Below are 15,461 nucleotides of genomic sequence, written 5' to 3'. Positions count from 1 at the left end.
ACAGTTCCTCTCTGACTCTTCACATTAAGGCATTTCTCAGTAGTAGTAAAATCTGTCTGGAAAAGAAAGCTCAAATAGGTAAGTCAACAATTCCATCTTTCCCTTACATGCCATGAACTGTTTATATATGACTTGTGGAGATTGGATCAGAAGTGGAAAATACCAACCACGCTCGCTGCCATTGAAGGAGTTACAGTTTTATCAAAGTTGAAGCACAATTGTTGAATATTGGAGAAAATTGCCTGCTGAACTTGTGTTGTGGTTGCTGGTATACTTTGAACTGTCTCTGCAGTTTTTGCTGTGTAACATTTCAGCAGCTTGAAAACAAGTGTGCTGTCTCCTGGGAGGAAAGGACCACACCGTTTGCTCTGGAGGGAAGAAGCTTTCTCACATCTCCAGCTAGCAGGAGACAGCTGCCACCACCACTGACATGATACAAGGCACTTAGGAGCCCAGCTGAGGAGCTAATTGGCTGTGAATAAGAGCAGCACTGCCCCTGAAAGTCAGCAACACGGATTCTTGATTCCCTAAAATTGCTATAAATCAAGATACAGAGCACACCTTAAGAAAGTGCAAGTAGGCACTTCCGTCAAGAAGCTTACTTGTTTTGTTACATAAAAAATTGTCACTTGCTGATGCTGAGCACAGCCCTAAAGAGATGATAAATGGCACAAGAGCACTGGAGAGATTCTCCCAATGTTAGAAACAATTCCATGTACTAAAGCTATGCTTTTCTACTCAGGCATGCAAGAGTATACACATCAAATTCAGTGGAGGCTGATCATAGAGTAGGGATCAACCTTTGTATTCATCCATTTGTGATTTCTGAAAACGATCTGAAATGTCTATTTTAGTCCTCCTTCCTTGACTCATGTCTGCCTAGAAGTATCCAAGAATAAGCAGTGTCAAGAAATTGTGCTTTTTGATCCATGATGATTATAAAAATGTTTTAAAACAGTTAAACAATCAATAATAATAAACCTTTAAACATTATTATCATTATTCTTAATTAGGCAAAATGTTATAATTCAGCATTTAAATTACAAAAAAAAAAAAAAAAGGATATGAGTGTGAGATTTAGTTGTAACTATTTTATAACAACTGTTTTTGGGATGAAGACACCTGTAAATTGAGAGGAGCCTATTCTTAAAATAAAGTCACAGTCCAAATTCTCTTCCTTTCCATGCCAGCTAGTTTCCAATCTGCTTATTCTTAAGAACATTGTGCAAGATATAAGGGTAAAATGAAATATTTAAATGGGGTTTTTTTCTGTTATGTTAATTTAACTAAACATAATGATAATTTTTTTCTATAAAAAGGTAAATTATGAATAAGCATACTTAAGTTGTGCTTACTTATATTTTAAAATGTAACGAGTTTCGACAGCCGTGGTTTTGATATAAATGGGCACAGTCAATATCAATGTCAGAAAGGCTAATGTGACAAAGCTGTTTCTTCTTTTTTTTTTTCCTGCTGTCACTTATAATCTAGCCAATGTACAACAAATATTCCAATTCTCTCAGTGAAAAAAAAAATGAAGTAATCAAATGTGTGCCTACTTTTCCTACGAAGATTGCTGTAAGTTAGGTTATTTTTACTTCACTGGGTGTAAGTGGAAAGAAGTAGCACAGGTTCTTCAGGCTCCTAAGGGTACACTTGAAGATCTGCTGCATCTGTTGCCTGGAGCGCCTTTGGCTCTCAGTCTTATTTTTTTATTAGCTGAATGACATGGATTAAAGTCCACATTATAAAAGTTATTCAGATAGCCATCTTACTGTGAAATCCTTCTTCCAATCTTCCAGATCTCTTTGGCTTAGAGGAGGCAGCAAAATTCCCCTGGAAGCTCAGGGCACCTTATTTGAGCAGTAACTTGTAGAGATGCTATCTAAGGAAATGGAGATTATCAAGTGTAGTACAGTCCATTCTTTTAAAAACTTAGTGGAATGTTCTTGCTGCTCCTAGAAATCCATTACAGGAAATGTATCTTTCTGTCTCTGTGCATTTTAAGGTTTGAGTCTTTTGGTTTGGTAGTCAAGACCAGAATAATGAGTCTGCTGAAGTAAAAATCAACCCTTCTCAGGAAAGGAGAAACTTCACTTCAATTTGTATTAGCATTGCTGTTTTCTCCTGCTTTAACCCACATCTCACAAATCAGTAGTACTGATGAAACTCTGAATTTATACAGAAATAATGGATATTAGAGATTCTGACTGCCATTAAAGTAACATCTGAACAATGAATATTTACTTTTTAAAAAGTTGAATTTCAATATTGCTTTAAATTGGGTTAATGTTAGTTTTAATGCTATTTTACATAGGAGTTCCTAAGTTTCCACATCAGTTCTCATGGTTTTCAATCCTATTCTCTTTATAGAGGGAGGAAAAGTAATAATAATTCCAGAAGTAACTAGTAACTCCAGATGAATTAGCCATTCTTTTCTCCAGCAGTTTTACAAAGTTTTTTTTTTAATAAGACCTAAAAAGAATTTTCCATTGAAACAAGCTTTCACAATTAGAAAGCTCAGTGTAATTCAAAAATCCTGCATGGGAGAATTTCAGACTTTTTAAGGGATTAAAATTTCCCATTTTCTTTTTCATGCAATATGCAAGCTTATGGTGGATGATATTTAAAAAAAAAAATCAGTAATTAAATGGAATAGAAGGCTTGGGAAATTGCTGCTTTCCTAATGTACAGCAGTAGCTTAGGTAGAATGGAGTCAAAGGTATTGACTTGAAAGTGTTAGTGTTAAGTTTGACTTAAAACAGAATGCTCAAACATATTCAGCTTAAAATCTGTGGAATTTTTCATTATTGCAGCCATGTCAGGTTAATGTGAAAACAAATTAAGATTTACTAAAGCCACAGAAGTATTTGGCGGAAATGGATCTGATGAATGCCAACTCACACTGATAAGTCTCGAGTGCATTTTAAAAATTTTAGCCTGATCCAAGGCAGGGTATGACCTTATAGTGTGATTTTAAAGCTGCAAAGTCTTTGGAAGTGCACATTTCTTTGCCTGCAGTAAATACAGAGTACATAATCTTTCACTCCAATTTTCTTTAAATTAGCACGGGACTGCCAGGTATTGAAAGTTCACACTCACCTCACCTACAGCAAAGTCAATTGCCAGGTTCATCGTGGTTCCTGAAAATGTCTCAGAGCATTCAGCAGTGAGCTGACAGAGCAGCAACCATATTTTTTCATGCTCATTGACTTTGCTTTAGTTCAGGGCCTTGGGGTAGATTCATACAGGGTTTAATACCTTTCGCACATTTTCTGATAGTCATGGTCCTCAGAGAGCAGTATGAAAGAGAAAATGCACTCATTAAAAATACACTGATCTAGCTGACTTCTGGGTTTAGCTGCTTTTAAAAGATACTTTTCTTTCGTTATTTCCAAGAAACAGGAAAATTGCGTGTCTTAGAGCTGTTGGTGTTTCACTTGCTTAGATAGACGAGTTACAAAACTAAATTAAAATGCAACTGATTTTAAGCCATAAGTTTTTAAGTTATACACTGAGAGAGGTCTCTAAGATGGGTCATAATGCAGTAACAAGATCACTTTTATCCTCTCATGTGCTCTGAGTTCACAGAGAGTCGTAATTCCAACTTCAACCCCCTTTTTTTTCAGGAAATACAGTTCAAATTAGTATAGACCCAATTATTGACCAGCAAGGCGCACTTTTGAGAGCATATGTCTGTCTGTCTTCTACATATTCTTTGGTCTAGCAGGGAATTCTAGAGGCCAGGACTTGCAGCTCTAAAGTTTACTGCTTTCTGATGTTTTTCTTTCTTTCTCCATCTTGCTGAAATTGAGTGCTGGTTCTATTTGTGGAGAATAGACTTTCACAAGACAGTGGCTCATCAGCAGCACCTTTCTTGGCAGAATGCTTAGGTTTAATTTAGTCCAATAGCTCTGCCTGTGTTCTGCCTTCCCACCTGGATCCACTGGCTCTCTTTAGACATCAGCTGTGTCACAGTGAATATCTCACAGCTTAAAAGAAGATAAATGGATGAGTATGTGTGATATTGCACCCTAAATTAAACAGTTTCCAAAAGAAAGACAAAGCTGGGAGGAGGAAAATGCACGGCAACACAGACCATGGTCAGGGAAGCAAATTTAGAGAAAAGAACCAGAGAAATGAAAATTCTGTGCCCTCAGAACTGGATATGGTGCTTAATTCCTGGATTGGTCATTTTTATATTCTTCCATGGATTTTTCTTCCCCAGTGAATTCACTGTGTATGCTGTTTCTCCTTGCTAGTGAACTAGATCAACATTAAATGCAGTCTGTTTATAGTTTAGTCATGTAGGGGAAGCCAGTAGGATTTTCAAAAGTAACTTGTTTAGCTTTCTACATTTCTATATGAGAAATATAGATATGCCTAGATGGAAATATTTAATGTTATATTCCTGTTATTCTAAGGAATATGAGCAAATCTGTTGTACAGCTGCAGTGAAGGCTGATGGATGATATTAGCAGCTCCAATCTCTTTCATTTTAATTTCTGAAATGTCAAATTCTGTTTAAAAAAAAGGGATAAAAATATCCTTAACTGCCAATACATTACCCAAATTGCCAAAAGCAATTTTGCCTATAATAAAACTATTGTGGGCTGAAGCATTTGGATCAAGCTATGCAAGATTGATATGTTTTTCTTGATACAATTCAGTGAATGTGCTATTCTTGTGGAATTTTCCATATGACTCTGCTGGGGAGAAAACACAGTGGACAAAATTTCTTTGACTTGCAATTAGATTTTTTTTTTCAAGTTTACTTATCAATTAGCTGTAAATGATAATCTGATACACATTTCTGATGTTTAAAAGGCAATGTAGCTTTTCTGTTGGCAAGAAACACATTTAGCTGAGGGAATTTTGGGATGACACCAGCACAGTCATTTAAAATACAGTTGATTCAGTGTATTAATTGACTTTTTAAGCTCAGCTGTGCTAATGAGTGTTTTGGAAGAACAGCAAAGTTTCTGCAGCCAGCCATAGGAAGGACAGTGAAGGTTAAGATGCCTTACCCTGCGTGTCTTGTGTTTCTGTTCTTGCTCTGGAGGAATCTCTCCTGAACCTTTTGTGCTGCAGCCTGGTAATGCAGATGCCTCGTGAGGTTTGCTCAGTGACTGTGAGTCTGGCTGAGGGCTGGAACACAAGCCTGGATTGGAGGCATGCTAAATTTACTCTGGAAGCAGGACAACTGAGATGGCCCAGAGTCCTCTTGTTGTGCACCAGGTATTTACAATGACACTCTGAGAGCCACACAGCTGTCTATACATAGCAAGCTGAATCCTAAAATATTTATTATTTCAGCTGAAATCTTGACAACCCTGACCTCAAGTAACTTTATTAACTGAATTGGTCCCAGGGTTTTGTCTTCTTGTCCAAATGTCTTTTTGTCTTGTTACTGACAGCTGTAGTATGTACAGTTTTCTATCAGCAAACCAGGCTGGAACCACTGATCTTTCTTTTGCTGACTAATAAATAAATAGTAATGATTTATCTGGATTCCACTGGTTAGTACAGCTTTCACTGAACCACCCAGTCTCTCTTGCTAGTCTCTGTTTATAATGCCTCTTTCTGTATTTCATATCTATTTTGATGGCAGAAATGAATGCTCCAAGCATTTCGCCCTATGCCTTAGTAGTAGTGGTGGATTGCATTATGAGAAACAAATTCAGACAACTCATTTTTAAACATGTTTTGGTACAATGCAAGAGCTAGTATCTTCTTTCAAAATCATTAATTCAGTCCAAGTAGTTGGTTAAAAAGTAAAGTACCACAGGATAGGTATCTCCAAGAGCAAAAGTTGTGCATATTGAAGTTAATTGATTGACTTGTTGGAATTCAGCAAATCTTCAGCACTTGAGTTAGGCAGAATAAGCTCCTCAAAAGGTAGTAAAGAGAATAGGAATCTCCAGAGAAAATTTAGAATATTCAGTGTGCTGGAAATGAGATTTTTTAATTTTTTTTTCCTTTGGGAGGTTTGTACTTTTTTCCTTTAACTTTGAAAGGGCTATTAACTTCCAGCTGAGGTGCTGAAAACAAAGTAAGCTCAGCTTTGGATGCCAATCTAAACATATAACTGGGAATATTTAGGGCTTTATACCTCTTAGCTCATTATGAATTGCACCATCAAGATTTGTGCCTGTATTGACTGACTGCACAGTCTGCATTTTGCTTTGAAAAAAGGTGTTTGTACAAGCAATTATCTGCTTTTAAATGGATGTGGAACTTTTACTGGCATGGTGGACTCTGAACAAACCATGGTAGCCATAAAAGTGACAGTGCATCTTTTATTTGGTACTCTCCATTTTCTCTAAGGATGCATAAAATCTGGTGGTTATTTAAGCCTTTAAAAGTAGGAGAAGAGCTGAACATAGAAGTTGATGATAAATGTCATACTTAAGGAGGAGGAGATAGTTAATGGATTTTTATTTTTCTTTTTCAGTTTGCATCTTGTCTCAGAAAGAAAAGGTTTATGATTAAAGTTTTAGTATCTGAGAGAATCAGTAGCTAAAAAACTGAGCCAGTGGTGGCTGGATGTGTGAAGCAAAATAACCATGTCCTGTCTAGAAAGGGACAGATGAGTTCCAGGGGAAGGACAGAATGGGAAATAGGAGTGGAGGGACATAAGTTTGAAAAAATAGTAGCAGTCCATGTAAAACAAAATTTTACATATATGCGCACACACTCTTTTTATTGGGGCTCTTGCTTTTCTTCTTGTGGGAGATACAGAACAGTTAGGTTTTTTTAAATCCCGGAATGCCCCTTGACAAAAAAAAAAAAAAAAAAAAAAAGTGGAAATATGCCAATTCTTATTTTAATACAGTCATTTAAGAACACTCTCTGCTGGTGTGATTTAAGTGAAGTAGAGTCTGATCAGTGTAAAGTCAGAACAAGACTGGAGAGACAATGACATAGTAGATGTAAATTTATAATAGGTTCACCATAAGTGTAACCAGGGCAGAATAAGATGCTGTATGATCTCAGTATGATGTTTAAATTAATTTCAGGTCAATACATTTGAAAGTAAGTGAGGAAAATACTAATATGAGCTATGTTTCTGGTTGACCACTGCCATTTAACAAGGTATGTCAGGAGTTTTCTTCTACAGTTCTGGTAGTCTTGTGGTATCAAGGGATTCCTACATGGTTTTGTGTTTAAGCATTTAGACAGTTTTCTCCTAAATACTCTGCTCACAATCATATTTGCTGTTTTTCTGTGTGAAAAAAACACATGGAAAAACCTGTCCTTGGCCAGGAGGCAGCCCAAGCCCTGCATTATCACAGGAATGTTGAGCATCCATCCTTTCTTTTCTCCCTCTTCAGCTGCCATGGAAAACTGTCCTACTTTGCAGAGAAGCAGCATGATGGGACACGTAGATGCACAATCCCTGGGCACTGGCCTGGCTATTTTGTCATTTCTTGTACCCTCTGTGACAAACCAAAATGCCTTTTTCTCTGTTAGAGATCAACCCCAGAAAGAAAAGGTCTCTTTTCCATGCAAGTGGGTAGTTTGTCCAAGGCCTGGACTCTTTTCAGTGCACTGCTCCCATGGTGTGTCATACCAAGGTTTGTCCTTTTCAAAGCCCTTTCACCAGGGGTCCCCTTAATCCTCTCTTGTATTGTGTGCAGTGGGAACAGGCAGCTTTCACCGAGTTCTGACCTGATTTTTTTACTCTGAGTGCTCTTGCAAGGGAAATAGGCTGATGGAAAGCACACATTTAATTTTACAACAGGAAGAGTTTACACGTCCCCAGCCATTAAAATAGAATAGATAGATTTGCCTGTAAATGTGAGCAGCCAAGCTGGATTTGATAATAGCATGCACTGAGGCACCTTTGCACGAAAGAGAGACTACAGAGGGTTGTTAATGTGAGAGTAAATTAAAATTGTATATGCTTTTAGGTCTTTTAGAGATATGAAGCAAGATAATGGAGACTAAGTGGTTCAACTCCTTGAAAATTAAAAAAAAAGAAAAAGGTTGGACTAACAAGTATGAATATGTTTACGATATTATTAAATGGTGTATGCCTAGGCAGGCTTAATGACTCTCACTTAGATCTCATGTTATTTCAGCTTTTTTTAAAAAAATCCATCTGTTGTCTCAAAATCTAGGTAGAATTGCTTCCACTGAAGTGCCTAAAATAAATTGCTTAAGGTTTTAGTCACTGCATCTATATCAGCACATTTAAAGATAATATTATTCACTTAAGCTTTATGCAAAACTGGTCTTTCTCTTGTCAAAAAAGCAAACATTTAAGGAACAGAATGATTCATGTAGTTGACCCCAATCATCTGCTTCTGCTGGGTTTGAACACCCTTCCTAGCTTGGTGTCAACACAGACACAAAAAAAACAGCGTTATGAGACTCTCACTGCCTTTGCTTTGCATTTTTTTACCTGGAGATCCCTTGGCATGCCCAAAATAGCAAAGGTTGCATATTAAAGCAGGGCAATAAACCAGCAGCAATTTAAAAATTGCTGACAGAAGATGGAAAATATCTGAGATGAAAACTGTCCGATATGCTGAACAGCTACATCAAGATCTTAGTGTCCTTTTCCTTCTCTGTAGTTCTGAAGTCAGAAAGGCTTTGATTTTTAGGCTTTGATTTTATTAACAGATCTCACCCATCACAGTTAGCCTGTGCTGGATGGAATAGAATCCCAAGAGAAAGGTAGGAGAGTTTCAGAGCTAGTTGCTTGTCCCTTTCAGAGCAAGACTGACACATGGGATAGAGTCCCCTGGAAGGGCACAGTGGAGAGGTAATGGTCTGACTCAGGGTAACCCCAATGTTTCTGTGTCAAAAGTTATTTTACAAGTGTCTCTCATACAGAATCACATGCTGGAAAGAACCACAGTGGGGCATCTGATCTAACCTCCCTGCTCAGGCAGTTTCATCCCAGAGCACATGGCACGGGAGTGTATCCAGATATTCTTGAATATCCCAAGGGAGGAGGGATTTCCACAGCCTACCTGGGTGACCTGTTCCAGTGCTGTGTCACCTGCACAGTAAGGAACTTCTTTCTGACATTGAGATGGAACTGCCCGAGCCTCAGCTCCTGCCTGTTTCCCCTTGTCCCACTGCCCAGCACCACTAAGCAGAGCCTGGTCCATCCTCTGGCCCCTCCCTGTAGATACTCATGGACACTGATGAGGTTCCCTCTCAGTCATCTCTTCTCAAGGCTGAACAGCCCCAGTCGTTCATCCTTTCCTCAGCAGAGAGATGCTCCAGTCCCTTGGTCATCTTTGTAGCCCTCCTCTGGACCAGCTGCAAGAGCTCTGTTTCTCTTTTGTGCAGAGTCCAGAATTTAATTGACAACTTTTATTTATCAGCAGCATTTATTCTGCCACAGGAACTGAAAAACAGGCTAGGGAGATCTCTGTTTTACAAGAATGTAATTTGTTTATAGCAGATTAGCTTTGCTTTTTGGACAGTCACCACATGAGTTTTGATCTATTAATGCAGCACTTGGTCTATCATCTATTCATATCAATGACAGTAAAAACTCAGGGTTTTTCTTTATCTCTTGGTCAACAGTGCAAGGCACAACACCCATAATCCTTTTCTTATGAGAAATCTTTTCCTGGGCATTAGAGGTATCTCTTTTCCTAGGTTTGTGAATACTTTGGTTGTCACAAGTACATTGTGCTATATACAGAATTTGCATAAAAAGTGTTTGCTGTACTGCTGGGAAATAGCAGATTTAAGAAAAAACAACTCATATCCATGAAATGAAAAAGGAAAGCGTGGTTTGAAGATCTGCTAACTGCAGAAGGTACTGGATTTGAATATTAGCAAATTATCTAGACCAGGTAGTAGATGATGTTCTGATAAGTCCTAATAAACAGAAGCTAAACAAACAGGTTGACATAGATTAAGAAAAATATAATACATGCACACACGCCACTTTTTATTTCCCACTAAATTATTTTTAATAAAGGAGAAAAAGTCCAGTCTTATAAACCCATACTTGAAGTTATTTTGGCTCAGTAATCCTACTTCTTAAAGGCTTGTATGAGATTGAAAAGTGAATAATTAAATCCATGTTGACTGTGCCTATTTATGAAAACCTGGTGCATATACAATGTGTTTACATAGTTAAATAGACCTTAGAAGAGTTTTAATTTTATAGTTCTGTAGTATAGAGTACATAGTAGCTCTATGTTTTGCTTATACTTGGTAATTTTCTTGCTTGATGTGACTTTTGGTGAGTTTTAACATTTGCCCAGCCAGTGTCTCTGTTTTCTCTCTTTCTCTGTGAGGTTCACATGTAAACTGCTTTAAAGATTGCATAATGACTGTTTGGCATGTCCTACAGGCAAAGGCCCAGAAACCCTTTTTGCTGGCTATAACCTCAATGATAATGAGTGGCACACAGTGCGCGTGGTGCGGCGAGGAAAAGGTTTAAAGTTAATGGTGGATGACCAGCAGGCTGTGACAGGTACTGTGGCACTGAGATTCCATGATTCCATCTTCCTGGAGGGGGGGGGGGAACACAAAGCAAAACAAAAACAGTAAAAAAAAAATATATATACAGAAGTTAAATTACTCTATCTGAGAGAAACATGGTGGTTTTTTTTTTTCCTTTTTCCTGGGTGAGATTCAAAATTCATGTTATGCATCTTAGAATGCTGCTACAAGAAGTATGTTATTACACTTGCTATTAATGTTGCTCTAAGGCTGCTATTGAAATTAATGAAAACCTTCGTGCTGACTTAAATGAATGTTTTTACACAGTGATTGGAGAGAAGTGATTTAGTACATCACTAATGAGAAGGCAAGCAAAATGCTTTTGGCAACACATTGTTAGGGCTAAACTCTAAGCCACTGCTGGAAGAAAGAATTTAATAAACATTTGAAGGATATTCTACTGTGATTTGAATCTTGCATCAGCTGTCCTCAATAATTATATATTAGGCAGCATGTTTTTCTCAAATACTTAAATAGCAGTTGGGGTGGGAGAAAAAAAATGGCAGGCATGCTAGCAGATGATAGAAATCTGTTTCTGTATTTATATTATCAGAAATGTGATTAGAGAACACATTTATTTTGCCCTGTACAAGACATAGTTCACATGCATGTTGTTAATAGCAACTTATCTGGCTTCTGGCCCTGATTCCTTGCACAGCAGAATGTGCCTATTTTTTTTGTTCGCTATTTAGAATTATCCTTTGATTTTGTGTAGCATTAAACAACTTCTATAATTGGTTTTAAGCTTTGTTAAAATGGCAACAATTAAATGTTTTGTTTTTTTTAAGAGGAGTGTAACTTCTTTAATAATCCCTTTTCACCTCAACAGAACACTGGGGGTCTTGTCACTGGTAGGAAAATAATTCATATAGTTGCACGAAGATATTTTGTAGACTCAGAATTACAGAAATAACAGAAATTACTAATATATCTTCCAGCACTGAAGACTGTGTATGTTACGATGCCTAGGATCATTTTCTCAAGAATACAGATAGCCTTATTAATTTATTTTCTTTTTGATAGTATAGGAAGAAGTATACCAAAAATATTATAATCCTGCTGCTTCAACTGCTACTCAAGGCAGATTCTAATATAGAGAAAATAGTTTAGGTTAAAATCCAGTGCAAGATCCAAATATATAATTCCTGGGCTCCTCATGCCAGATTTCTAATTTACAAATACTGCAAGTTACATAACCTGGGTCCAGCTTTCTGGTAAACATTTGTATTCTTTCCACAACCAGTATGCACGTCCAAAAATGGCCAGTTGACTTGAATTCCCTCTCAGTTCTTCAGCCTGGAACTTGTCTGCATTTGCATAATGCACAAATGTTTAATGTCATTAACCCAAAAGGAGAAACTCATCCCAAAATTTTGGAGGGAAAAAGACATCCTATAATTTCTAAACTCCCTGTAGGAATCTGTGTAGCCAATCTTTGGCCTCCTCCACCAGAGGAAAATGCTCTATGAGAAGGAACAGAGGGAACTTTAAATGTGGGCAATCTGCTGTTAGTCAGAGTGTCACTTTTCCTCCAAAGAAAATCTTTATTGTTGTGTAAGTGATGAGAATTTTTGTTTTGTTTTATTTTTGGGGGGTGGGAGTTTTTTGATTGTTTTGGGTTTTTTTCAACACTAAGTGTTTTAAAAGCCTGTACAAGTTTAAATTTCAAATGTGTCTAATAGAATTTAATGTGTAGCAGCTTTGAATTTCTTGAAAGCATAGGGAAAGGGCTGCCTTATGGGATTCAAGTGTGCTTGTTCTAAACTGCTCTGAACTTTTCTTCAGATGTTCCAACAATCAGAAATTTGGTTAAAATACAACCCATTAATTTTTCATGTGAAAAGTTATTATAGTTTTATGAGGAGAATAAGGAAGTAAACTCACTTCCTGCTAAAAATTCCAGCTTTCACCTTCCACATGTTGTTTTCCTTTTTGATTCCGTTTCCTCTGCCCTATATGAAAGAATCCCCATCAGATCCAGAAAACTTAAGCTGCAGGAAAATCTATTAAATAATTCAGCCTGACTTTCTAATTTTTATAGATTTTAAAATACCAGTTGTTCATTTGTGAGTTGTGCTTGGTCCTCTTTGACAAATACATGATGTGTGCATGGATGCATAATATAATTCAGTCATAACTAGCTTTCTTTGGAAGCCATGCAAGTGATTTTGAAGAAGTTACTCATCACAGAAGAGTTTAAATATTTCCAGCCCTAATAAGCCTTGTTTTCTAAGATTGTATAGAAAATAAAAATTATTGGAAATTCACTAAATTTCAGTAACAGAATAGCCTATGGTTATGAACAGAAATTCAATTGCCCCTTTGAATGATGTTTTTCCACAAATCTGACGAACTTAAAAGAAAAAAAGAAAACAACCAAAACCAGACCAAAAAAAAAAAAAAAAGCAACCAAAAAACACCAACAAATCCCCAAATACTCACCCTTGTAAGTACAAGCTACATTCTTTTTTACTTCATTGCTGCATTTACAAAGCCTGTGGAGCATTATGTGAAATCTCAAGTCTGTTTGCATGTTTGTAGAACTGAAATGTTGGGATGTGAGCCCACATTCTGGAACTTTTTTATTACTATGATCAAGAAAGAAATGCATTCAGTGTAGTGGGGATATTGTGCTAGAGGCCAAAGCTTGGTGGATTTTTGCCATGACATTATTGGAATGCCATCTGAAGGGATACAAGACTGGAATATATAATGTTTCTCTCTGAAACCTGATCCTCATCTCTTTGGCTGTGATCCAACATACAGCTCTTGTCCCAGGAAAAATTACACATTTGCCATTTTTCAAGGCAGCTCCCTGACTCATTACTGCATGGAAGAACCCACTTTGGCTTAATACATTCAGGGGAAATGGTATCTTCAGAACTGATGTTTAGAAACAAGAACATCAAGGCTGTCCCTGGGGTTTAAGGTGCTCAGCCCTGTGAGTGCAGGTGGTGTTCAATGACAAGTTCTCTTACAGAACTCATCCCAAAGCTAAGTAAGCTCCTTGTAAATATTTATCATAAATTATTAGAGCAATTTTTGTGCCTGAATGGCATTAAAACTTTCCAAGCTATTTTCCCTGTAACTTCACTGATATCTGTACTTGTATCTCAGTGCTGTGGCTTAACCTGCTCGTGAATTCATCTCCCTGGGCAAAATCTCAGATATTGACATTTCTCTTTCCCTTGTCTTTTCTCTGTCACACACATGTCCACAGACACTTGCTTATGACACCTATAGAGGTACAGCTGTGTCAGCCTCCTCCAGGCTTTGTGCACCACTTCTGACATGTCCAGCCTGGGGCAGTGCTCATACTCTCTCTTGGAATAGAATAGTTGGGGATGGACAGAAGGAACTTGGCTTGTCAACAGCTTTGCCGCTGTGAGAATTTGTATTAGAGCAGTTTTATGCCAGTATTTATTCCAGCCTGACTAGGTCTGCTCTTCACTTTCTCTGTACTCCATGAGAGACATGAAACAGCTAAGGAACTGGGGAATTTGCAAAATAGTTTGCAAAAGGTACATTAAGTGGTGAAATTCATTAGTAATAAGAAGGTGTTTTTCCACACAATGTGACCATGAATCAGCCCTGTGAAAATACTGCCCTACTTCTTTAAAATAAGCATGGAAAAAAAATTGGTGTTCTGTCAGAAAAAGGAACTCTTCAGTGAACACAATTTTGATGTGCTGTGTAATGTATTTAATAACTAGCTTAACAACTTACCTGACCTGTATGCAGTGTACTCTGGCAGTGCTGATCCTTTCCTCCAGATTAGCTTTGCAGTCAGCAGATTTCAGGCTTCTTGCTCTGCAGTGGTCCAGGTATGGTAGAGAGAGCTCAAAGGCAGCTGTGGGGTTTGTTTTGGCCACCTTTCCAATGTGAGCGACTCCCTTGTTGTTTCCAGGATTACAGAACACTGGTATGCACTCTTCCTGCAGGCTTCCTGCTCTGCCCATCCCTTGGGCTCTGCCCCTTCTCTCATGGTTTATCCCCATGGTACAAAGCCAGTTGCTTCCAAGCATGTCTCCACCCTTGCCACACAGGGCTTTTTGCAGCAGGACTCGCATTAATGTACCCAAAACAGTTGAAACAGGAATCCTTCCTACTGCTAGTCTAGTCATGCGCATTGAAGCAAAACACGCAGAATAAAATCCCTCAAGCTGTTCTGTTTCTCCTTCATGAGACTCTGACATTGTTGGTTTAGCTCTGAGATTGGCCTTTGTGTGCCTCATGTTAAGTAATTGCGCTTGCTTATAGTGAAATCCCACATCTGCTTAGGTGTAACTAAAGTGAGGGATTTTGTTGGCAGTTTAATGTACTCTGGTAAACTGTTTCAGTTGAGAAATTTTTCTGTTGGTCTTATCCAAATGCACTGAATGCTTTGGAAAGGATTCTGGATTTACCAGTAATTAGGATCAATTTGGAAGAATTCCCTATGGAGACAACAATTGGCCTTGCACATTCTGAAAAGAGTGGAAATGATGCAGATGCTTAATCACATGATGTGCTCTTTGACCTCCCCTTTCAGACACTAACACATGTTTTCTTGTTGCTGTTTAAAGGTCAAATGGCTGGCGATCACACACGGCTGGAGTTCCACAACATAGAAACAGGAATAATAACAGAACGGCGCTACCTGTCTTCTGTGCCTTCTAATTTTATTGGGCATCTGCAGAGTCTCACATTTAATGGCATGGCATACATTGACTTATGTAAAAATGGAGACATCGATTATTGTGAGCTAAATGCAAGATTCGGGTTCAGGAACATCATAGCAGACCCTGTAACCTTTAAAACAAAAGCAAGTTATGTTGCACTGGCCACGCTACAAGCGTACACATCTATGCACCTTTTTTTCCAGTTCAAAACCACCTCCCTGGATGGATTGATACTTTTTAACAGTGGCGATGGAAATGATTTCATTGTGGTTGAATTAGTGAAAGGGTATGTATGGATTAGCGTAACAGCAAAACCAGTCC

At 37.9% G+C, this 15,461-nt stretch overlaps 1 protein-coding gene across 29 annotated transcripts in view; it reads left to right on the top strand.

Moving 5' to 3' along the window:
* Positions 1-15,461, top strand: part of NRXN1 (neurexin 1) — a 681,984-nt gene that overhangs the window by 303,775 nt on the left and 362,748 nt on the right. For all 29 annotated transcript variants that reach the window (XM_064709393.1, XM_064709392.1, XM_064709389.1 and 26 more), the window contains 2 exons: positions 10,328-10,450; positions 15,045-15,426. In XM_064709393.1, coding sequence (XP_064565463.1) covers positions 10,328-10,450; positions 15,045-15,426 — 505 coding nt within the window. The remainder of the gene's footprint in view (positions 1-10,327; positions 10,451-15,044; positions 15,427-15,461) is intronic.

The sequence above is a fragment of the Zonotrichia leucophrys genome, chromosome 3 (assembly GCF_028769735.1).
Source record: "Zonotrichia leucophrys gambelii isolate GWCS_2022_RI chromosome 3, RI_Zleu_2.0, whole genome shotgun sequence".
Taxonomy (NCBI): Eukaryota; Metazoa; Chordata; class Aves; order Passeriformes; family Passerellidae; genus Zonotrichia; species Zonotrichia leucophrys.
The sequence above is the reverse complement of the archived record's forward strand: the minus strand, read 5'-3'. Positions and strand labels throughout refer to the sequence as shown.